Here is a 24,750-nt window from a genome sequence, read left to right as displayed (position 1 = left end):
ATAAAGCACTAACAGTATAGATTCTAATAAGTCAAGGATGCACAGAACAAACCAGACCAATAGAAAATAAATAGCAAAACAGTAGGCTTAAACCCAACTGTGTCAGGAGAAACATTAAATATAAATGTACTAAGCATTCTAAAGGACAACAGTTGTCAAACTAGATAGAAAAACAAAATCAAGGCAAAGTGTTATTAGACTGGCACAGGGAATTTCATAATGATAAAAGGGTAATTTAACAAAGATATAATAACTTTAAATTTGTACACGTCCAATAATGTAGCCTTAAAGTATATAAAGCAAAAAATTAATAGAACTAAAAAGAGAAAGAGACAAATCCATTTTCATAGGTAGAGCTATTAATATACCTCTCTCAGTAACTGATAGAACAAGCTAACAACAAAAAAGAAAGAATGTTAATGATTTGTATAATGTGATTAAACGACTTGACTTCATAGGCAGATGTAGAACACTACCCCCTCAACTGCAGGATATACCATATTTCCAAGTGTACATTAACATAATGTAAATCTGGAAGAAGAATAACTAGCTCCCTGGCTAGATTGGCTGTATCTCATTGAGGGACTTGACAGACAGGAACTTGTCTGTGTGATCCATTCTCACCTAATACCCCTCAAGCTTTCTGGCTATTTTTCTTTGTAAAAGTATCACATAGCACTCACCTCTTCTTTCATATTGTTAATTTGTTGTTTTGTTTTTTTAGTTTTTATATTCTCTTCCTTATTACTTTTAATCAAACAGGCATTTTCCTGTGTATCATTTGGAACTGAGTAACATCAATTCGGTGGGTGGGTTAGCAGGATATTTCAAATTTCAGTTCCTCCTTTTGCCTCTAGCAAGTAAGATGCCTGTGAACACCTGGTGGTGCTTAGCTCCATTTCTGTAAGTGTCATCATTAACATATGCTAAATATTATATGATATATCTGCAATGTCTTGAGGTCTCATTGACATTTCATAATTGGGAGTTTACTGTCTTAAAGCACTGACTCTTAAAAGGGATACCATGTATTCACCCACGTGCCACTCCTGGGGGTGCATCCCGGATACCACTGAGGGGAAATTGCTGTGACAGGAGTTGTTCTGATATCTCTGCAAGTGAATTTATACAAATATGGTCTGGTGTTATAATTAACTAGATTCTCTTGCATTTCATGGAAGGAGTTAGAGTAGTTGAGACACAGAATGTGTTCAAGTAAATCATGCAACTAGGAAGAAAAGAGTCATTGTCCTCTTGTCTCCATCTGTTGGACTTCAGTAGCCAGAACGCTGTTTTGGCCTAAGTTATCAATATACAGCAAAATAATGCATCCAGCAGTCACTCTGATTGTGACACTTGTATAAATCTGACTTTCATCAGCAGGTTTCCCTAGACTCACATCTATCAACTGAAAAAAGATTGGATTTGGCAACTGTTTCTTAAGAAAAAATAATAAATGCTTGTTGATTGTGTATTTTCTTTTATGAAAAACTACAGTTTTAAAAGAAACTTTTTTTAGTGCATATATTATGCCCATTTAGCTCCCCAAAAAAGAGCGTTATTTGCTTCAGATGTGAAAATGTGTACAATAAGCATGTTAACTTACTATATGTGATAATATAGTATGTGGTCCTTGATGTATTTCTGTAAAGTAAAGGTTCCACTTTAATTCCAGGATGGTTATTCCACATGACTCTTTTTTTCTTCTCCTCTAGACTTCTCCAGAGAACCCTGGGACAGTAGGTGGAGTGCAAAGCTGTATTGTGTTGCCTTCCTGCTTTTTTTGTTGCTTTCCTGCTTTTATTTATTTTATTATTATTATTTTTGGCCCAGTCTTGGCTGCTCCTTTTCTGCCACTAAAGCTAACTAACTAAACCCTGCATGTGTGGTCATTATGAGGGATTCATTTCATTTTCATTTCAGTCCCGCACATATACCGTGTCAGTTATGTTTATTGTCATATCCTTAAGATCATGATTGTCCCTGATGTACTATTGTGATAGGCAAACTGGAATCCCACCTCTTCTTTCCAAAAAGATTACACTTTAAAGCACTCTCTGTAATGCCCCAGCTCCAGGCTCCTTCCAGTGCTCCAAACTTAGGGTCTTGTGAAGGGAAAAAATAATCTGAAAAACGGATACAAGTAAGGTGTTAACATTTTACCCCCTCTGAACTATTAATCTCCTGAAAGAGGAGGGCAGGGGGAGGGGAGTGTTTAGTAGAGAATGATGACTCACTCACTAAAGATGGAACTCCCCATTTCGGTGACACCACAGGCAAAATGTTAGCTGGGGAAGCCCTCCCCCGTGCCAAGAGGATGAGAGTGGCAACAGCAATAGGCTGCACTGGGGCAAGGTCTCATGCATATTGAAAAGACACCCACATTTCTGTGTGTTTGTGTGTGTGTGTGTGTGTGTGTGTGTGCGCGCGCGCACCTTTAAGAGATTTTGAGCTGGTTATGATCGTCTCATTGAATTTTTGTCCTAAAATGATGTCAGCTTGGTTTGGTTCCTTTTCCCTCTTAGTAATTTATCTGTTATGGATTTTGATGTTTGGTGTCCATGTGATGTCAAGGAATCTGTCTGCATGATTGTTTATCATTGCTCTCATCCTTTTGAACTACCACAGGAAGAGAGGGGAAGGGACCTTTTAAAAATTATGCTGACATAATAAATTGGCTGTTCTTTTCCCTGTGTGCCTTTCACCATACTACAGAAGAAGCAAGCCAGCCCACCGCAGATCCAGGCATGGTCATGGACAGTGTGGAAGCAGGAGACACAACGCCTCCCACCAAAAGGAAGAGCAAGTTCTCAGGCTTTGGCAAGATCTTCAAGCCCTGGAAATGGCGGAAAAAAAAAAGTAGTGATAAATTCAAAGAGACATCAGAAGGTGAGACATTAAGATTTAAATATATGTCTTGAGTTAGAGAGTTTCTTATTTTAGAAGTATCTAACTTTCTCATTCTCTTCCCAAGCTTCTATAACCCCCTATTTGAAGAGGGAATTCAATCTTTTAGCAGTAAAACCAAGTGGTCATTCATTAAGTCTTATATACTATAGTCTCATCCCCAGATTGCTATTTTGATGGAATTAAAGTTTATCAAGTGGTGAATGGAGTTCCTGAATGGTAGAAAATCTAAGATGCTTTTTTTTCTACTCTGACCACTTTCAGAAAAAGTTCATCCACAAATACCTTATTACTGAAATGACAATTAAAAAAGAAAGAGCTAAAATTATATAAGGATAGTTCCTTTTGAAAATGCTGCATTCCTAATAACATAGGATATGAAAGAAATTGTTTTTAAATTTGAAGTTAGTTTTCCTGTTCTTTCCAGAGAACAGAAAATTGAACCACTTTATTCTTTTACCTGTTGAGTTAGACTGCTTAAAATTGACCCTTAACTGCCACATTTCTGAGTGCTGTTTTCCAATTTAATATTAAGTTTTAGAGCGAAAAATATCTATGCGAAAACCAAGGGAAGAGTTGGTTAAAAGAGGGGTTCTGTTGGAAGACTCTGAGCAGGGTGAGTTTATAAATAAAATACTATATGTCTGTCTCTATACACTTGGTGTTTGATTCTGACTAGGCATTTGAATTTTCTTTTGTTACTGCTGTTGGGAGGGAGGGGAGATTTTTTAAAGCTGTTCATGCATCTAGAATATTTTTTTTCAAACTTCTACAAAAGAGAAAAAGACAGCTCAGTAGAAGAGTCTACAAAGGCACTGGACAGGGGCGCCTGGGTGGCTCAGTTGGTTGAGTGACTGCCTTCGGCTCAGGTCATGATCCTGGAGTCCCGGGATCGAGTCCCACATCGGGCTTCCTGTTCAGCGGGGAGTCTGCTTCTCCCTCTGACCCTCCCCCCTCTCATGCTCTCTCTATCTCATTTTCTCTCTCAAATAAATAAAAATCTTAAAAAAAAAAAAAAGACCTGGGGTGTCTGGGTGGCTCAGTTGTTAAGTGTCCGCCTTCGCCTAGGTCATGGTCCCAGTGTCCTGGGATCGAGGCCTGCATCGGGCTCCCTGCTCCGTGGGAAGCCTGCTTCTCCCTCTCCCACTCCCCCTGCTTGTGTTCCCTCTCTCACTGTGTCTCTCTCTGTCAAATAAATAAATAAAATCTTTAAAAAAAAAAAAAAGCACTGGATAGTTGACTAAAGAATATATACAAATGGGGCACCTGGCTGGCTCAGTCAGTGGAGCATGTGACGATTAGAGGGTCATGAGTTTGAGTCCCATGTTGGGCATAGAGATTACTTTAAAAAAAAATTTTTTTTTTAAGATTTTATTTATTTATTTGACAGAGACACAGCGAGAGAGGGAACACAAGCAGAGGGAGAGGGAGAAGCAGGCTTCCTGCTGAGCAGGGGTCCCAACGCAGGGCTCGATCCCAGGACCCAGGGATCATGACCTGAGCCAAAGGCAGACTGAGCCACCCAGGCGCCCCTTAAAAAAATTTTTTTAATAGTTTAGCATAATCTGTGAAAGCTGGAGATATGCACATCTATGTACAAGCATGTTCAGAACTTGGTATATACTCAACGAAAATATGTATACATGTGTATCAGGAGATGTGTACAAATGTGCTTGTAGCAGCAACATTTACTAACAATAGAGCAAAATTGGAAACAACCCAAATGTGCACTGATACTAAAATATATAGGGTTGCCTGGGTGGCTCAGTCAGTTAAGTGTGCAACTTGATTTCAGCTCAGGTCATGATCTCAGGGTCATGAGATTGAGCCCCACGTCGGGCTTCGTGCTCAGCATGGAGTCTGCTTAGGATTCTCTCCCTCTGCTCCCCCCCGCCCCCCACTCATGCAGTCTCTCTCTCTCACTTTCTCTCTCTCAAATAAATAAATAAATCTTTAAAAGGAAAAAAATGTTTCCAGACCCTTGAAGCCTCCCTTCCCTCCTACTAACACACCTGTCCTTCCCTCACAGAGCAATCACTCTTCTAACTCTTGTGATAATCCTCTTTGTTTTATTATAGTTTAACCACTTAAGCATGCATCTCTAAACACTGTAGTTTAAGATTGCCTGTTTTTTCTTAACATTTATAGAAATGATACATATCTTTTCATGACTGACTTCAGTTGCTCAGTATTATGAGAATCATAGCATGCAGGTGTGGTTTGTTTTCATTGCTGTATAATATTTCATTTTATTAATGTATCACAAGTTATTTATATATATATATATATATATATTTTTTTTTAAGATTTATTCATTTTTAGGGGCACCTGGGTGGCTCAGTCATTAAGCATCTGCCTTTGGCTCAGGGCATGATCCCAGGGCCCTGGGATAGAGCCCCACATTGGGCTCCCTGCTCAGCGGGGAGTCTGCTTCTCCCTCTCCCACTCCCCCTGTTTATGTTCCCTCTCTCGCTGTGTCTCTCTCTGTCAAATAAATAAATAAAATCTTTAAAAAAATAGTTATTCATTTTTAGAGACAGAGCACATGTGAGCGGGGCGGGGGGCGGGAGGGCCAGGGAGCAGATGGAGAGGAGAGAAACAGACTCCTCTCTGAGCACAGAGCCCAACAGAGGGCTCTATCTCACAACCCTGAGGTCATGACCTACACTGAAGTCTGACACTTACCCAACTGAGCCACCCAGGCACACCCTCTGGAAACATTTCTTTCTTTCTTTCTTTCTTTCTTTAAATTCAATTAATTAACATATAGTGTATTATCAGTTTCACAGGTAGAGTTCAGTGATTCATCGGTTGCATATAACACCCAGTGCTCATTCCATCACGCACCCTCCTTAATGCCCATCACCCACTTACTCCATCTCCCCACACACCTCCCCTCCAGCAATCCTCAGTTTGTTTCCTATAGTTTTTTTTTTATTTTTTTTTAAAGATTTTATTTATTTGAGAGAGAGAGAATGAGAGATAGAGAGCACGAGAGGGAAGAGGGTCAGAGGGAGAAGCAGACTCCCCGCTGAGCAGGGAGCCCGATGCGGGACTCGATCCCGGGACTCCGGGATCATGACCTGAGCCGAAGGCAGTCGCTTAACCGACTGAGCCACCCAGGCGCCCTTTTTAAAAATTTTTTATTATTATTTATTTTATTTATTTTAATTTTAATTTTTTTTGTTTCCTATAGTTAAGAGTCTCTTGAAATAGGTCAATCAGAGAAGGACAATTATCATATGATCTCACTGATATGAAGAATTTGAGAAACAAGACAGGATCATAGGGGAAGAGAGGGAAAAATGAAACAAGGTGAAACCAGAGAGGGAGACAAACCATAAGAGACAGGAAACAAACTGAGGGTTGCTAGAGTCGTGGGGGGTGGGAGGTATGGGGTGGCTGGGTGATGGACATTGCGGAAGGTATGTGCTATGGTGAGCACTGTGAATTGTGTAAGACTGATGAATCACAGACCTGTACCCCTGAAATAAATAATACATTATATGTTAATAAAAAAAAAAAGTCTGTTACAGTTTGTCTCCCTCTGTGATTTCGTCATTTTATTTTTCCATCCCTTCCCTATGATCCTCTGTTTTGTTTCTTAAATTCCACATATGAGTGAAATCATATGAGAATTGTCTTTCTCTGACTAACTTATTTCGCTTAGCATAATACTCTCTGGTTCCATCTATGTCATTGCAAATGGTAAGATTCATTTTTTTGATGGCTGAGAAATATTCCATTGTGTATATATGTATGTATGTATATATATATGCACCACATCTTTATCCGTTCATCTGTCAATGGGCATCTGGGCTTTTTCCACAGTTTGGCTATTTGGAAACATTTCTTAATGTCCTTGATGATCACAAAAGTGTCCTTGTAATATCTCATTGAAATTTACATTTATGTTTTATATATTTTTCTCTACTAATGTTATACTTGACAATAAAAAACTAAATAAGATATTTTAGGAGAATTCAATGCTGTGCTATCTATATTTGATTTATTTAAGGAAGGCAAATATTTTTTGTGGGAATGAAAATATCTAGTGAAGGGAAAATATTAAAACATAAGCAAGAATAACTGATTTTTTTTAAGGAATCTCAACTTAGGGATGTAAATATGAAATGATTTTATTATAATAATTACCTCCTAATTTCCTATACTAAAGGTGGCCATTTTCTTGGTGAGGGGTTAAAAAAAAAAAGGACTGTTCACTCTTCCTTCCAGGTGTCTACCCTAACTGGCTATGATTTTTTTTTTTTTTAAGATTTTCTTTATTTATTTGACAGAGAGAGACACAGCGAGAAAGGAAACACAAGCAGGGGGAGTGGGAGAGGGAGAAGCAGGCTTCCCGCGGAGCAGGGAGCCCGATGCGGGGCTCGATCCCAGGACCCTGGGATCATGACCTGAGCCGAAGGCAGACGCTTAACGACTGAGCCACCCAGGTGCCCCTGTGATCTCTAACTCTGAAACTGAGTGGCTTGTGAAGGATCCTTGGAACCGACCTTTCTGTGTCTCTGTACGATCTCAGCTTTGTGCCAGCTGCAGTACTGTGTCGCTTTCCTTTGCTTTTTTTTTTGTTTTAATATATATTTTTTAAAGATTTTTGTTTATTTGTTTGAGAGAGAGAGAAAATGGGGGGGGGCAGAATCAGAATCTCAGGCAGACTCCAAGCTGAGTGCAGGGAGCCTGATGCAGGGCTCAATCCTGTGACCCTGAGATCATGACTTAAGACAAAATCAAGAGACGCTTAACCAACTGAGCTACACAGGTGTCCCTATTTGTTTCAGTTTTTGGGATTTTTTTGTTTGTTTTTTGGTTTTTGGGTTTTTTTGGTGGGCAGCAAAGCAAAGTTTATTGAGCAATAGTAAAGTGATAGTACAAAGCCCCTGAAGAGGGAGGGGGCCTGAGAGGGTTGCCCGGTTTGAGTGTTTTGACCAAAGTTGTCTCCATGCCCAGATTGCTTCCCTAATCTTCTGTTTGTCATAAAGATCATGTTTTGGTGTTTCAACACTCATTACTCATTTAATAATGTCAGGACTTTTCTCGAATGTGTGATTTTTATGAAGCAGCTTATCGAAAGAGTTAAGACTACAGTACGTTGGCTGTATTTCAGTTCTCTTCGTTAGAGTTCCTTTGCATGAGACAAATCTGAAAACCACATTTTAAAACTGTATCCTGTCCTTTGGACAGTGGGAGAAAAGAACCAAGCCAATGGAATATTACACTTTTTAGGTTTTGAACCATATTAATATATTGCTTATTCACAAAATTTAATTAAATTGTATAGACTGAAGTTTTTTTTAATTTTTTTTTAAAGATTTTCTTTATTTATTTGACAGAGAGAGACACAGCGAGAGAGGGAACACAAGCAGGGGGAGAGGGAGAGGCAGGCCTCCTGCGGAGCAGGGAGCCCGATGTGGGGCTGGATCCCAGGACCCCGGGACCATGACCTGAGCCGAAGGCAGATGCCCAATGACTGAGCCCCCCAGGCGCCCTGAAGATTTTTTTTTTTAAAGATTTATTTGTTTTGGGGGCGCCTGGGGGCTCAGTCGTTAAGCGTCTGCCTTCGGCTCAGGTCATGATCTCAGGGTCCTGGGATCAAGCCCCGCATCGGGCTCCCTGCTCAGTGGGGAGTCTGCTTCTCTGTCTCCCACTCCCATTGCTTGTGCTCACACTCTCTCGCTCTCTGTCTGTCAAATAAGTAAATAAAATATAAAAAAAAAAAGATTGATTGATTTTAGAGAGAGAGAACACAAGTAGGGGGAGGAGCAGAGGGAGAGGAAGAGAGAGAATCCCAAGCAGACCCCTCACTGAGTGCAGAGCCTGATGTGGGGTTTGATCTCACAACCCCAAGATCACAACCTGAGCTGAAATCAAGAGCCACCCGAGCACCCCTAGATTGAAGATTTTTAAATCTCAACTACCTAAAATTTTTAAGGGTGGTGGAGCAGAGGGAGATTCTTAAGTAGGCTCCAGGCCCACTGTATACCCTGTCGTGGGGCTCCATCTCACAACCTTGAGATCATGACCTGAGCTGAAATCAAGAGTCGGACGCTTAACTAACTGAGCTACCCAGGCACCTCTCAACTATATAAACATTTAACAAAGAAACAAACAAGAAAAATTACTAAAATATTAATTAGCATTGGTTGTTAGGATGGGAATACAGGGGGCTTTTTTTTTTCTATTTTTTGAATTTTCTACATGGTTAGGTATGAGCATGGATAACCAGTTTTTTAATGAGACTTTGAATTTTACATTTGGACATAAAATCTTGTAGGTATTTTAGGTGGTTAACTATAATTGTAACACCTCTGTTGTAGCACCTTTGAACCTTGCTTTTTTTTTTTTAATAATAGCCATTTCTTACCCCATGCCCTCTTCTGCCTCACCTTTCTTGCTCACTCACTCACAAACCCCATACATTACTTGTTTGTTGTTTTTCACCTTCATTCCGTTTCTTTCGCCCTATGCTTCCTATTGGCTCTTGATCCAAGTTGTTTTTAGCCTACAAGCCCAAAGGCCCAAATGATAAATGAGTTGTAGCCATTTGGCAAGATACTACTCTGCCAACCAGAGAACTGACTGAAAGCTTTACTCTAGGAAAAAACTCTGAAATAGACCCTGGGGCCTGGCTTCTAATCTCCAGTTTAGGCCAAAGGCAACATTGAACTTTGAAGTTTTTTTCATACTCAGACACAGCTTTTGGCTTAAATATATATGGTTCTAAGTTGACTATATTATAAAATATTTAATATGTTTTTTGAGATGGGGCATGAACATTCATAGATGTTAAAGCTGGATACTGCTTATACTCCACTCTGTTAGCATTATAGAAAACCTTTGCATCAAATATAAGAAATTTTAATAGACACAAAGATCAGTGGAACAGAATAGAGAGCCCAGAAGTAAACCCACGATTATATGGTCAATTAATCTATGGCAAAGGAGGCAAGGATATACAATGAGGGAAAAATGGTTTCTTCAAATCGTGCTGGGAAAGCTGGACAGCTCCATTGACAAGAATGGAACTGGACCACTTCCTTATGCCACACACAAAAATAAACTCAAAATGGATTAAAGACCTAAATGTAAGACCTGTCATAAAATTCCTAGAAGGAGGGGCGCCTGGGTGGCTCGGTTGGTTAAGCAACTGCCTTCAGCTCAGGTCATGATCCCGGAGTCTCAGGATCAAGTCCCGCATCGGGCTCCCTGTTCAGCGGGGAGTCTGCTTCTCCCTCTGACCCTACCCCCTTTTGGGCTCTCTCTCTCACTCTCTCTTTCAAATAAATAAAATCTTTAAAAAATAATAAATAAAATTCCTAGAAGGAAACATAGGCAGTAAGCTCTTTAGCATCAGCCATAGAAACATTTTTCTAAGTATGCCTCCTTTGGCAAGGGAAACAAAAGTAAAATTACACTATTGGGACTACATCAAAATAAAAAACTTTTGCACAGCAAAGGAAACAATAAAACAAAAAGATAACTTACCAAGTGGGAGAAGATATTTGCAAATGATATATTTGATAAAGGGTTAGTATCTAAAATATATAAGGAAGTTACACAACTCAACACCAAAAAAACAAATAACCCAGTTAAAAAATTGGGCAGAAGGGGGCACCTGAGTGGCTCAGTCGGTTAAGTGCCTGCCTTCAGCTCAAGTCGTATTCTCAGGGTCCGGGGATTGAGCCCTATGTCAGACTCCCTGCTGAGCTTATCCCTCTCCGTCTCCCCCTCCTCATTCTCTCTCTCTCAAATAAATAAATAAAATCTTTTTAAAAAGGGGAAGAGCAAAAGACATGAATAGACATTCTTCCAAAGAAGACAAACAGATGGCCAACAGATACATGAAAAGATGTTCAGCATCACTCGTCATCAGTGAAATGCACACCTCACATCTGTCAGAATGGCTAAAATAAAAAACAAGAAATAACAGGTGTTGGTGAGGATGTGGAGGAAAAAGAACCCTCATACACTGTTGGTGGGAATGCAAGCTGATACAACCACTGTGGAAAACAATTATGAACATTCCTCAAAAAATTAATTATAGCATTATTTACAATAGCCAGGATATGGAAGCAACCCAAGTGTCCATCCATAGATGAATGGATAAAGACAGTGTGTGTGTGTGTGTGTGTGTATACACACACACATTATGGAATATTACTCAGCCATAAAAAAAAGAATGAAATCTTGCCATTTGTAACAACAGGGATGAATCTAGAGGATAATCCTAAATGAAATAAGTTAGAAAAAGACATACCATATGATTTCAGTCATATGTGGAATTTAAGAAATAAAACATGTGAACAGAGAAAAAAGATACACAAAAAACCAGACTCTGAAATATAGAGAACTGGCAGTTGCCACATGGTAAGTGGGGGTGGGGGGTCAAATAGGTGAAGGGGTTAAGAGCACACTTACCATGATGAGCACTGAGTAGTGTACAGAATCGTTGAATCATTATATTGTACACATGAAACTAACACTGTATTTTATTATACTTGAATTTAAAACAAATCTTAAAATATTTTTGAAAGAGGGGCGCCTCAGTGGCTCAGTCAGTTAAGCGACTGCCTTCAGCTCAGGTCATGATCCCAGAGTCCCAGGATCGAGTCCCACCTCGGGCTCCCCGATCAGCGGGGAGTCTGCTTCTCCTCCTGACCCTCCTCCATCTCATGCTCTCTCCCTCACTCTCTGTCTCTCAAATAAATAAATACAGTCTTTTAAAAATAAATAAATAAAAATTTTTAAAAAGAAAGTTTACTTGAAAGTAGACAATCCTGAGTAAATAGCTTGAGAAATAACTGATCACTTTTTCTTTTTAAGATTTTATTTGGGGGCACCTGGGTGGCTCAGTCATTAAGTGTCTGCCTTTGGCTTAGGTCATGATTCCAGGTCCTGGGCTTGAGCCCTGCATCGGGCTCCCTGCTCAGCGGAAAGCCTGCTTTTCCCTCTCCCACTCCCCCTGCTTGTGTTCCCTCTCTCACTGTGCCTCTCTCTGTCAAATAAATAAATAAAATCTTAAAAAAATAATTTTTATTAGTTTATTTATTTTAGAGAGAGTGTGTGCAAGCAGGCAAGCAGGGGGAGGGGCAAAGAGGGAGGGAGAGGGACAAACAGACTCTGCGCTGAGTGTGAGCCCCATGAGGGGCTCAGTCTTACAACCCTGAGATCATGACCTGAGCCAAGATCAGATTCAGATGCTTAACCAACTGAGCCACCCAGGACCCCGGATAACTGATCACTTCTGCAGTATTTTCCTAGTGCATGCTGAGTAGAAACCAGTTAATAATGTGTCTTAACCTTTCACTGTATGGTTTTCAAAAGTAGTAGTCTTTTTTGGCTTTGAAGTGATTCCTTGGTTTATATTCTAAAAGGTCCTGTTTTTGTTAAGGATGGGCTATATTAACATAAGTGATAACTTACTACATTTGCATAGTTGTCATCTTGCTACCTTCCCTATTTTAAAATAGTTATCAGAATGCTTTAGCTTGAGAAATGCATTTTCATTTAGTGCTCATTTGCCATAGACTCTTTAGAACTTTCAGGCCAAGCTCCACCTCTCATTGACACTGCATGGAGAATGATCCTGCCTAATCTAGTAGGAGGTTGGGGTGAGGGAGACTTGTCTCTGAGAACTTGAAGGACTAACTCAAGAGTCACTAAAATGATACTACCCAGAGGATCTCACTGTGGAAAGCCAAAGTGGAAACTGTGTAGAGAGCAACCATTTCCAGTCCCCATGACACTAGGAGGTGAGACGGAGTTTAAGTCTCTAACCCCAGTTTTCTCAGTTCTCTTCTCCAAGGGAGTCCAGGGAAGCTCAGTAGGGCACGTTTATCGAACTGTTCCGTGCAGGAATCTTACCTGAAGTCTCCACAGTGATGAGTGGTCCTCCCAAAGCCTCCAGCCTAGGGATCATTCCTGCAGTTTAGTTTGTAGGCATGTGTCTTTCTGTCACGTTGAGCTCTGATCAGTCCACCAGTTCTTCCCCTTGCTCTGCATTCCTAATGCCTGGCACCCTCTGCTGTGTCTCACCTTTATTCCAGCAGGAGCTTATTAGTAGCTTTCCTGTTCCAGTCCCTGCCTGACCCACCCTCCTCTCAGCTCTCACATTTAACCTTCGAAAAGACAGATCAGGTCAGATCTCTCTCCTCCTTTAAAATATTTTATTTATTTATTTGAGAGAGAGCATGAGGGGGGGAGGGTCAGAGGGAGAAGGAGACTCTTTGCTCAGCAGGGAGCCCGATGCGGGACTCGATCCCGGGACTCCAGGATCATGACCTGAGCCGAAGGCAGTCGCTTAACCGACTGAGCCACCCAGGCGCCCCTCTCTCCTCCTTTAATTCTTCGGCTTCCCGTTGCCTACAGGATTTGGCCCAGGCTCTTTTACGTGGCATTTGGTGTCCTTCATAGCTGGGTTCTGGCTGGCCTTTCCAGTCCTGTCCATGACTATTTCTTATATGCATCTGTTTTCCTGCCAGACAAACTAGATGCCAGTTCCCAGACATGCCAGCTGATTTCATCCCTTCATCCAGGCTGCTCCTTCCTGTCTTTCCTCATCTTGGCAGCAGTATGATCGGCTCCTACTCCTTGAAGACCCAGTTTAGCTACCACTCTGCGTGAAGCTTTCCCAACCTCATTCCCAGCCCAAGAGAATTGTTTCTTCTTCATTCCTACCCCAACACTCCATTTGTTACAGCTCTGGATAGTTAGCATTAGTTACTTAGGTACATTATATTACATTAAGTCGGTCTTATTTATGTAGCAAGACACCTGGCACATAATAGGCAATCAGATGTTTATTGGCAAAAGGAATTACTTATTTCTATTACTACTATAAAGATCCAAATAATCTAGATCTGAATCAGCAGCTCAAACAGAAAGGGGGAGAAAGGGATAAGAAAGGTTATAAATTACCAGCTTTCCTCTCTGTCTGACCAGACCAGTCCATCAGTTTGCTCTCTCCTCTTTGACATTGCAGGTGGTGAGGATCCAGGGAAGTTGAGCCATGCCATGTTAAAAAATGGCCATACCACTCCCATAGGGAGTACCAGATCTTCTAGTCCAGAGCAAGCAGGAGAAGAGTCAGGAAGAATAGCAAGTCTTAGCAATCCTGTTCCAGAAGAGGACCCAAAGAAGCGACTAGGTAAGAACCCCTGGGTTCGTGAGTGTAAGAGCCATGGATCAGTCATTCTCATTTAACTCAAAGTTTAGCTAGAGCCAGGGGGAATTCTGTTCTCCTCTAGCAATTCCTTAACTATTTGCAGCTTGAAGTGGAATTTTCCCCTTCTCATTCTTATATTCACAAAAGACCGAAGTTGTGATTCTCAAGGACGGAAGAAGATGTTAAGCATCAGACACCTGTAGGAGTTTTTCAAGCTACACGTTCCTCCTCCTCCACCCATGGGATTCTGTGTCTCCTCCGGTTGCCTGGCTCTGGTGTAAAGAATCACTACCACACAGGCCTCTCTTAGTTTGAGATTGGGACTGAGAAAGTGTCATATACCTTAAGGATGTTGAGGTTGGGAAACTGCCTGTAAACTCATCTGAAAGTTAAATAAGGGATGAAGTTGACCATAAGCCCGTAGATGTGTTAGCTTTTTCAGTCTATCTTGTGACTCTTTCTTCCCTTTTAAATCACATCTGTTAATACGCAGGCTCAACTGGAAGCCAGCCTAATTCCGAAGCAGAGTCCGTTCCTGAGAACGCACCCAGACAGCCTTTGCTTCCCCCTAAAAGACCCTTGTCCTCTTCTCACGAAGCAAATGAAGGGCAAGCAAAGGCTGCCGCTTCCTCTGGCAGCACGGCATGGCCCATCTCCTCGGCCCCCGCTGCCGCCCCCACCACAGCACCCGCTGCCGCCCCTGCTGCTGTGAACCCAGCAAAGACTGTTGGTTCCTCCGTCCCCCCGTCCCCCGCACCCAGGACTCTGCCCACTGCTCTGGCTGGCGCAAACACTACCACTGCCCCAAGCCTCACTCCCGCGGTCCCTGCCAAGCAGCCGCCTGTCCCTCCCCCTAAACCAGCTCACAGAAATAGCAACCCTGTCATTGGTAAGTACGTCATTAGGTTTCCATTGCTTTGGGTTTGATTTTGGATGGTTGTTTGATTGGATAATTGGTATATTGATTTGGTCCATGAGAGTTCTCCATGTCCTGTCCCTCTGAATGCCCTCAATATAGAGAAAAGTCTTAAAAATGAGGCATATAGTCATGAATGAAAACGGACTAGGATCAGATAGCAATAAAATTAAGTTCCAGTTTGGTGAGGGGGGGGCATTAATATCTGTTTTTTTAAAACAGTGTTTCTGAAATACTGTTTATAGTTGGGGGACTGGACATGTGAAGACTACAGCAATTCTGACCTGCATGGAGAAAGGGGGTTATTTTAACCTACTTTAAACCGCCAGTGCCTACCTTCAGCATGAGCCCAACAGATAAAAAGGTGATTGGATAGATGCCAGTGTAACTTGTGATTCAGTGTCTGGCACAATACCTTCCTGGAAACTGCAAAAGATATTATTCAAAGTGTCCTGATAAAGTCATGTTTTCTCTTGGGAGACTTAAGAATGCTACTCTTAATAAAATAAGTGGTAGAAGAAAGAAAACCGGGAAGATAACCAGTACATTTTTATCAGTTTAGTAAATTTTTTTGTATTTACCTGAAGTCCTATTTAGGTCAGCTTTTCTTTACATACATGTATACCTTCTTAGGGGAATTTTCGAGAAAGGGAGGAGAGGAAGAAGGTAGTTTTTCAGGAAAAATGGTACTAGGCTTAGTACAGCTTGAAGTTCTTGTTCATGATTGAAGGGAGAAATAAAGTATGCTCATTAAACAGCTAATACCCCCATCTTGTGTGGGGTGACAAGAACCCTGAAAAACAGGCTTAGAATATATTGTGAGTATGGCAGGTTGGAGTAGTTTGATTAAAAAAAGGATGGAGGTTATTACTGTTATCACCACCCCAGATGGACAGTGCTGTGACGTCTCTGAGGAACCCAAGCAGCTTTCATATACTTGCTTTCAGAACCTCCTTGTGAAGTAGGAAAGCGATTTTATCTATTATATAGTTAGAGCAATTATAACATGACGAAGTTGTGACTCAGTCAAGGTTGCAGTTAATGAGTGATAGAAACCAAACCTGGGCTTTTTAACTCTTGAGCCCAGACCTCTGTCCTCTACACCTGTATTCTCAAACTGCTCTCTAGACAGGTTTTCATCACGATCACCTGGAGGGCTTGTTGAAACACAGATTGCTGGGCCCTGCCCTGTGAGTTTCTGAATCAGTAAGTCTAGGGTGGGCCTGAGAATTTGCATTTCTAAAAAGTTCCCAGATGATACTGATGCTGCATATATGGGGACCACACATTGAGAACCATTGCTCTAAACCAGTAATAGTCTACCCTTTGCAGGATAAGACAATATAAAAAATACTAATATGTGTACTGTTCTCTGGTGTAAGGTGAATAGCCCAGAGCAATAGGCCTTGTGACTGAGGGATCAACATCAGTCTTGAGTGGTCCTCAGCAGGAGAAAAATAGGATGGTTCACAGAGTTTTTATTCAGGTTAACTAGATTTGATTTAAAGGACTGTTCTTTATTCTGAAATTATGACCTTCCTAATTCGTTGATGATAAAAATCCATTTCTTTCATGAAAGGATTATCTTCACAAATGGCTCACTTGATATCAAGTCTTACTTGGCAGTATTAAAAACTGACAACGTGAGGTTAGTTGAGAATTTCATTTTAATTTATTGGTCCATGAGATCCATATATTTAGAAACCACCGCTGTAAACATTGCTGTGTCTACTAATGGGCATAACAGTATTAGGACTAAGGACTAATTAGGAGTATTAGGACAAAGGAAGGACTACCATGAACAGGTGAAGGGAATTTGTAACCCCTCCAATGAACATTCCAGCATCTTGCCCACAGAACTACAACCAAGAGCCATTGTGAGAGTAGATGTAACAGAGTTCATTTCTTTAACATCTTGAGGTATATGTTTTCCTTAAATTACCAAAGATAATTTACCTTATCAATTCAAACAATAAAATACTCAAATTTGGTCTTGTCGGGTGTAGGTTTTGTGGTAAATGGACTATCTAACGGCCATTTTTAGAGAGGCAGCAAAAGTCCAGTCTACCCAAAAAATCTCATTGAGGTTAAAATTAATATTTTTTAATCTTTTTTTGTATGTGTATGCGATGTTTTTCCAGAAAGTCTTTTAAAAATTTACCTAAGATGTATAATACTGTGTGTTAATTATACTGGAATTATGTTTTTTTAAAAGTGTACTTGAGGGGCACCTGGGTGGCTCAGTCGTTAAGCATCTGCCTTCGGCTCAGGTCATGATCTCAGGGTCCTGGGATCGAGCCCCGCATCGGGCTCCCTGCTCTGCGGGAGGCCTGCTTCTCCCTCTCCTGCTCCCCCTGCTTGTGTTCCTGCTCTCTCTGTCTCTCTCTCTATCAAATAAATAAAATCTTTAAAAAATAAAAAAATAAAAGTGTACTTGGGCATTTATAATATATAAAAAACTAAATGATTTTTAAAGTAATATAGAGCTAATTTATTCACAGTTACTAAATTATGATTATCTTACATATTTAAATTGTTTTCATAATTTGCCTATGAATAAGTAACTATGCCTAATAAAATGTAGATGTAGTTAAAACTGAAAAAAAATTATGATTAATGACATTAAAACATTATCAAATTAGCTAGCTTTTACTTTGAATACTACCAGTGGAATGGGACTTAGGGCAAATAAATTTTTATTTCAGGGGACCTTGAGGTGTTGCTCTCTAGATAAAACATATGGGAAGGTGGCTCCGTTGCGCAATGGATAGCGCATTGGACTTCTAAAACATATGGGAGCCATGGGGCGCCTGGGTGGCTCAGTCATTAAGTGTCTGCCTTCGGCTCAGGTCATGATCCCAGGGTCCTGGGATTGAGCCCCGCATCGGGTTCCCTGCTCTGCGGGAGGCCTGCTTCTTCCTCTCCTGCTCCCCCTGCTTGTGTTCCCTCTCTCGCTGTCTCTGTCAAATAAATAAATAAAATCTTTAAAAATACATATATATATGGGAGCCATTTGAAAACAAGTGGTGTAACCAAAATTAGGGCTTTGAGTAGAGAGAGAGAGGTTGGTGATCAAGAGACCTACTATTTAATTATTTTGCAAGATTAGCCCATGCATGATGTGGTGATCTACTTCTTAAAGGCCATTTGGAGCCCTCCAAAGCAACTTTGCTGATTCAAAACCTGAGTCATTTTGGGCTTGGGGGGATCACATAGGGATATATACTGGTGTGATACAGGGTGGGGGCCTCTCATCTAATAAGCATGTGTTGGGGATCCACCATGTGCCAAGCACTGTGCCCACCTCTATGGATATACTGTTGGAGACAGGTTGCTCCTGTCACCAAGGAGCCCATAGTGTAGTGGGGAGTGGTGATGGGGGTTTGGGTATAAAGGATAAGAAGTATGGACACTCATAAAAATCACGAAGACAGTGGGATCTAGAGGATGGAGTCTGATAATGAGACCTGGGACTAGCCCAGCCCTTGCCTACATGTAGTATGATATTGGGCAGGTTATCTAACTTCTGTGGCCTCAGTTTTTCCTTCTGTAAATTGGTAAAGATAACCTCCTCTATAAGGAGAATCCAAAGTCAGGGATAGCAAAGCACTTTGATTTCCTCAAAGGCCTTTGCATTTGCTATAAAAATTCAGGATGCCATTATTGATAATTTTATAATGCAGAGCTGGGATATCTAGATGTCATTATTTGTCAAGTTATGGTAACAATGCCTGATAGTATTTGGGTTTTTTTTACTGCTACCTGCATGGTTAAAATTTTTAATGGAATTCTGTTAGATGAAAGAACTTACTATCCACATTTTTTATCTCATCATATTAACTTTATCCACCTCAAGTCATTAAAAGTCATGTATTAGAGCAAAGAAGTAAGAAATTTCTCATCAGGGTATTAAGGTAGTGGTCTTCCAATATGTCTGTACATTTATTAGGCTTTCTAGATACTTAAATATAAATTTTGTTTTAACAGGAGATACCTAGGTTGTGGCAAAGCCATGAAATGGTATAATTTGCCTGAAAGCTGAGAGTAAGCTCAGTTCTAATCTAGGCCCTGGGCGAGCATTGTGAAGCCATCTTAAGCTGAGTTGTTGTTCTCTCTTTTCCAGCTGAACTGTCCCAAGCAATAAACAGCAGTACATTATCAAAACCGTCCCCACCCTTACCACCTAAGAGAGGCATTCCATCAACCTTGGTACCCGCCTCGGAGTCTGCCGCTGCCACCACCACAAAAGCACCGAGTGATCAGAGAGAAAGGAACACATGCTCTGTGGGCTCTGAACCACTGTTAATGATCCCACCTCCCTCTCCATCCCCCCCACTGCCTACTCATATACCTCCTGAACCCCCGCGGTCCCCTCCATTCCTTGCTAAGACTTTTCAAGTTGTGCCAGAAAAGGAGTTCCCACCTTCCTTAAACCTGCCCCAGGAGGTATCCCAGCAGGAAGATCAGAAAAAGGAAGTACCCAGGAGGATGTTGGACCACAGCTTTGGGGAGCCGCATGTACCCTGTAGGCTGCCTCCACTCCCACTGCATATCCGAATCCAGCAGGCCCTGACCAGCCCACTTCCCATGACTCCTCCCTTGGAGGGCTCTCATAGAGCTCATTCCTTGCTTTTTGAGTACAGTGACAACTTTTCTGAGGACAGCAGCACCCTGGGTCGGACCAGGTCACTTCCCATCACTATTGAAATGCTGAAAGTGTGAGTGCCTTTAAAGCTTGCCTTTTGTTTCCTCTTCTGTATTCTAGGTAGCCTTTCTTGGGAAAAATTATTGATAAAAAGAAAATGTGGTTAAATTTAAAGTAAGAACACTCAACAAATAAAGACATGTTCTAGAAGTTGGACTTTATTTACCTTCCTGATTTTTATAACACTGTTTCCGTAGCAGTCACAAGCCTTTGTACTTGATAATTAAAACTACTCTATTTTTTGTATATGATACAAGAGAGTCAGTGGAACATGGTGCTTAAGAGCATTAACCTTGGAGTAAGATAACTGTGGGTTCAAATCCCGGCTCTACCTCTTCCTAGCTTGCAGTAGTGTATGTTACTTAACCTTCCTGCACTTGAGTTGTCAGATCCATAAACAGGAATGATACCTACCTCATAGACTCGTGAGGATGAAATTAGACAAATCTGAAAGCATGGTGCCTGGCACCTAAACGTGGTAGAGAGGGACAGAGAGCAGTCTAGAGAAAAAGAAGGGAGCTCTGAAAGATAGCTCAGTGTTCCAGCCTCATAAACTGGAACTGGCCAGCTTGTTCTCACCCTCATCTGTCCCGAACACCTTGCCTTTTTAAAATTCTAACAAATTGTGACTGAAGGTTAACACTTTTTGGCAAGTTGGAGATTTGCCAGAGATTCGCAAGTTGGAGAGTTGTTGCCACATACTGCTTAGTTGCTTGGCCATGATCTTTGTACTTGCCGGTATAATTTTTTTTACATCCTGGAAAGAGACAGTTTAGGAGTTCCAGATGGACTAGTTTTATGCCTCCAGAGTGGAAAGGGAGGAAGTTAATTGTCATCTCTCTTTGCTTCTTGGATTAGATTATCATTTTGTCCTACCCCATTGTTAAACCAAGGGAAATAAGTGGGCTAAATACCTTTATTGCATATCTTCCATAAGCCAGGCACAGTGTTAGATGCCTTGTGGTCTTCTCATTTAATCAGCCCAAAACAAACTTGCATCTCACATGTAGATCATCAGGGGCCTGTGTGCCAAACACTAGTACATTCTAGAATTTATCTGTTTTATTCTCACAACAAGCCTAGCAGGTAGGTATCATTCACATTTACAGAAAAGTTTAACTTACAAGCTAGTGAATAAGTTGTAGAGCTAGGATTTGAGCCCAGAGCCTTTTAGATTAATAGCTGCTAAAAAGTTTCTTAGCAAGATGCCTGAAGTTAAGGGAAGGGATAAATTATTTCACTCGTGGAATTTTCCATAGTTATTCAGTACTTTGCCTTGCAAATCAGTTACCCGTTATGTTTCTGAAAGAAAAATATAATTATGTTAATTTGTTAGTCCAGACGATGAAGAAGAGGAACAAAGCCACCCATCTGCATTCATTGAAGATGCGGCATCTACCTCAGTTGTTCCTAAACTACCACAGTGTCTGCAGGAGGAAGAGGAAGAGAAGGAGAGTGACTCTGATTCAGAAGGTCCCATTCAATACCGAGATGAAGAGGATGAAGATGAGAGCCATCATAGTAAGAAAGGGAAAAGCAAAGGAGAAAATTATTTTATCGATAAAGCGACTTCCTGGTGTTAACAAGTGTAAGATAAATGGGAACAGTCACCCTCTCCCATCGAGTCATCTGGCTAACTGATATTGGAAGCCATTGTGATAGAGCCTTGGCCCTGCTATTCCCATTGTTCTGACAAGCCGGTGAGAGCAAGCCCAGTAGATTGAGTCATGCAGGGTTTTGTTTTGTTTTTAAGATTTATTTATTTTAGAGAGAGCATGCAGGGAGAGGGAGAGAATCTCAGGCAGACTTTTTCTGAGTGCAGAGCCTGATGTGGGGCTCAATCCCACAACCCTGAGATCATGACCTGAACTGAAATCAAGAGTTGGATGCTTAACCAACTGAGCCACCCAGGCACCCAGAGTCATGCAGGTTTTTATCTCTTTGTGATCGAAGAATTATTCACCTTGATGGTATTAAAGAATTTGGGAGTAGAAGAAAGTTGATATGGGGCTGTGTTAAAAAGACATAGTGATGCTCTCCTTTAGTCTCATGAACTTACTGTGTCCATGGGGCAAAGATAAAAACCATGTTAATGTACACAAATCTGCAGATAATGGGACCCTGATTCCTACAAGTGGAAAGGCAGCTTTAAGAATAGGAATCTTGGGGCACCTGGGTGGCTCAGTCGGTTAAGTGTCTGCCTTCGGCTCAGATCATGATCCCAGGGTCCTGGGATCGAGCCCCATGTAGGGCTTGCTGCTCAGCGGGGAGCCTGCTTCTCCCTCTCCCTCTGCTGCTCCCCCTGCTTGTGCTTTCTCTCTCTCTCTCAAATAAATAAATAAAATCTTAAAAAAAAAAAAAAAAGAATAGGAATCCTGGGGCTCCTGTCTGGTTCAGTTGGTAAAGCATGTGACTCTTGATCTCAGTGTCATGAGTTCAAGCCCTACATTGGGCATAGAGCCTATTTAAAAAAAAAAAAAATAGGAATCTTATGAAATGTATTAGTGCAAATGCCTTTATGTTGTCATTCAAAGGGCTGTCCCATGTTTAGACTCTCTCCTCTAGCAACTCTTACTTAGAAGAAATGTAGAGGAATATAGAAGGGAGAAGATACCTTTGGCCCAGCTGAGTCCATCTGACTTAATTAGATTTTTAGATGTCTTCTGCTTTACCCCCCACCTCTCCGTTAGCTGGTAGATGCGATACTGTTTGTTCAGACTCCTGCCTAGTTCCGGGTGAGGTTGAGCCTTAGCGTCTACTTTTTTTTCTTTCCCTTACACAAAGGTGCTCTGGCCAACAAAGTGAAGAGGAAGGACACACTGGCAATGAAGTTGAACCACAGACCCAGTGAACCAGAGTTGAACATGAATTCTTGGCCTCGGAAAAGCAAAGAGGAATGGAATGAAATACGGCACCAGATTGGGAACACACTGATCCGGTAAGCCTTGGCTTAGAAAAGACTGATTTGATTTGATTTTGCCATTAGGTGTGTTAGAGACTTACTTCGTGGTAGAGCATTCACTTTTATCTTTTTTCTTTTTTAATTTTTAGAAACCACATAATTTTTAAAAATACACATTCTACACAGTTGGGTATCCTCTAGGAATTTGGAAATTAAGGAACCAAATGACTCTTGGAGCTTTAAACCATAAGATAGACATATTTCACAGCTTTACCCCACAAGATAGATATAAATATGGCTTTTATTTTATTTGATTTTTTTGAGGATTTTATTTATTTATTTATTTATTTATTTATTTATTTGAGAGAGAGACAGAGCATGACCGGGGGAGAGGGGCAGAGGTAGAGGGACAACCAGACTCCCCGCTGAGCAGAGAGCCTGACTCAGGGCTCCATCCCAGGAATGCAAGATCATGACCTGATCTAAAGGCAGATGCTTAACCAACTGAGCCACCCAGGTGCCCCTAAATAGTGCTTTTAAAAAGTTTCTAAAGAAGCTGGCTGAGTCAGTGGAGCATGTGACTCTTGATCTGGGAGTGGTGAGTTCAAGCCCCACATTGGGCATAGAGTTTACTTTAAAAAAAATTTTTTTTAAGTTTCTAGAGAATTCAGATGCTTCCCAGGACAGCAAGACTCCTCTGTCATTTATCCAGTTGCTCAACTACAAGGTGCCAACCCAATTAAAGATCACACCCATATTTTCCATTGTATCTATTTCACATGTTCCACATAACTGCCTTCTTTCAAAGTGTTACTATATTTTTCTTTCCTTTTTTTTTAAGATTTTATTTATTTATTTGACAGAAACACAGCAAGAGAGGGAACACAAGCAGGGGGAGTGGGAGAGGGAGAAGCAGGCTTCCCGTGACTGATCCAACCAGGCGCCCCAAAGTATTAGTATATTTTTCAAGTCAGCTGAAACCAAAAGCATAGAGAAGCTGAATGCAGTCCAGCTTCCTACACATGTCATGTACATAGAGTCCAGGTATATAGACGGGTGTTTGAACCACTCAGATGTTTCTTTTGGTAGAGTGAGGAAAAAAATCTTGGCATATTCTTAACAAAATAATTAGGATGTCCATTAGTTAAGACATATTCTCCTTTCCTGCCTCAGACACCTGGCTTTACTGTTGGCCAGGATAGCAATCTTTTTTTTTTTTTAAGATTTTATTTATTTATTTTTGACAGAGAGAGACAGCAAGAGAGAACACAAGTAGGGGGAGTGGGAGAGGGAGAAGCAGGCTCCCTGCCGAGCAGGGAGCCCGATGTGGGGCTCGATCCCAGGACCCTGGGATCATGACCTGAGCCGAAGGCAGGCGCTTAACGACTGAGCCACCCAGGTGCCCCTGATTTTAAAATTCTTATGGAAATACAAAGCACACTAGAATAACCAAAGCAACTAAGGAAAAGAACAGAGTTGGAAGACTAACAATCTGATTGAAGACGTATTAGAAAGCTAAAGTAACCCTAATCAGTATGGTGTTGACATAAAGATAAACAGAACAGAAAAGAGAGTCCAGAAATATACCCACCCATATGTACAGCCCATTTTTGACAAAGGTACAAAGATAATTTCATGGTCTTTTCAACAAATGGTGCTGGCACAAAAGTTACTTCAATTCATACCTTGCATCACATGCAAAAAATTAATTCAAAATGAATCCTAGGTTTAAATATGAGAGCCAAAACTACAAAACTTCTAGAGTATATGAGTTGGACAAAGATTTCTCAGATATGATCTCAAAAGCATGATTCTTAAGAGGAAAACATTGATAAACTGCACTTCAGAAAATATTAAACATTTTTGGGGTGCCTGGGTGGCCAGAAGCATCTGCCTTTGGCTTAGGTTCTGATCCTGGGGGTCCTGGGATCGAGTCCCACATTGGGCTCCCTGCTCAGTGGGGAGCCTGTTCCTCCCTCTTCCTCCGCCCCTCCCTGCTCTTGTGCTCTCTCTCTCTCTCTCTCTCTTGCTCACTCTCTGTCTCTCAAATAAATAAATAAAATCTTTAAAAAAATTTTTTTAACCATTTTTGTTCTTTGAAAGACACTGAAGAGAATGTAAAAACAAGCCACAAACTG

General features: G+C 41.1%; 1 protein-coding gene across 24 annotated transcripts in view; it reads left to right on the top strand.

Moving 5' to 3' along the window:
- Window positions 1-24,750, top strand: part of LOC112811776 (mediator of RNA polymerase II transcription subunit 18) — a 148,475-nt gene that overhangs the window by 111,957 nt on the left and 11,768 nt on the right. For 11 of the 24 annotated variants that reach the window (XM_073903096.1, XM_073903098.1, XM_073903097.1 and 8 more), the window contains 8 exons: window positions 1,716-1,739; window positions 2,716-2,889; window positions 3,443-3,523; window positions 13,907-14,071; window positions 14,583-14,978; window positions 19,129-19,723; window positions 21,047-21,231; window positions 22,495-22,648. In XM_073903096.1, the coding sequence (XP_073759197.1) occupies window positions 1,716-1,739; window positions 2,716-2,889; window positions 3,443-3,523; window positions 13,907-14,071; window positions 14,583-14,978; window positions 19,129-19,723; window positions 21,047-21,231; window positions 22,495-22,648 (1,774 nt within the window). Of the gene's footprint in view, window positions 1-1,715; window positions 1,744-2,715; window positions 2,890-3,442; window positions 3,524-13,906; window positions 14,072-14,582; window positions 14,979-19,128; window positions 19,724-21,046; window positions 21,232-22,494; window positions 22,649-24,750 lie in introns of all 24 variants that reach the window. The other 13 variants (XM_073903099.1, XM_073903101.1, XM_025856099.2 and 10 more) reach the window with 4 other exon arrangements.

Source organism: Callorhinus ursinus, unplaced genomic scaffold (genome assembly GCF_003265705.2).
Source record: "Callorhinus ursinus isolate GAN/ISIS: 27379988/994484 unplaced genomic scaffold, GSC_fseal_2.0 scaffold18, whole genome shotgun sequence".
Classification (NCBI taxonomy): domain Eukaryota; kingdom Metazoa; phylum Chordata; class Mammalia; order Carnivora; family Otariidae; genus Callorhinus; species Callorhinus ursinus.
Note: the sequence above shows the minus strand (reverse complement) of the source record. Positions and strands in the feature narration are given on the sequence as shown.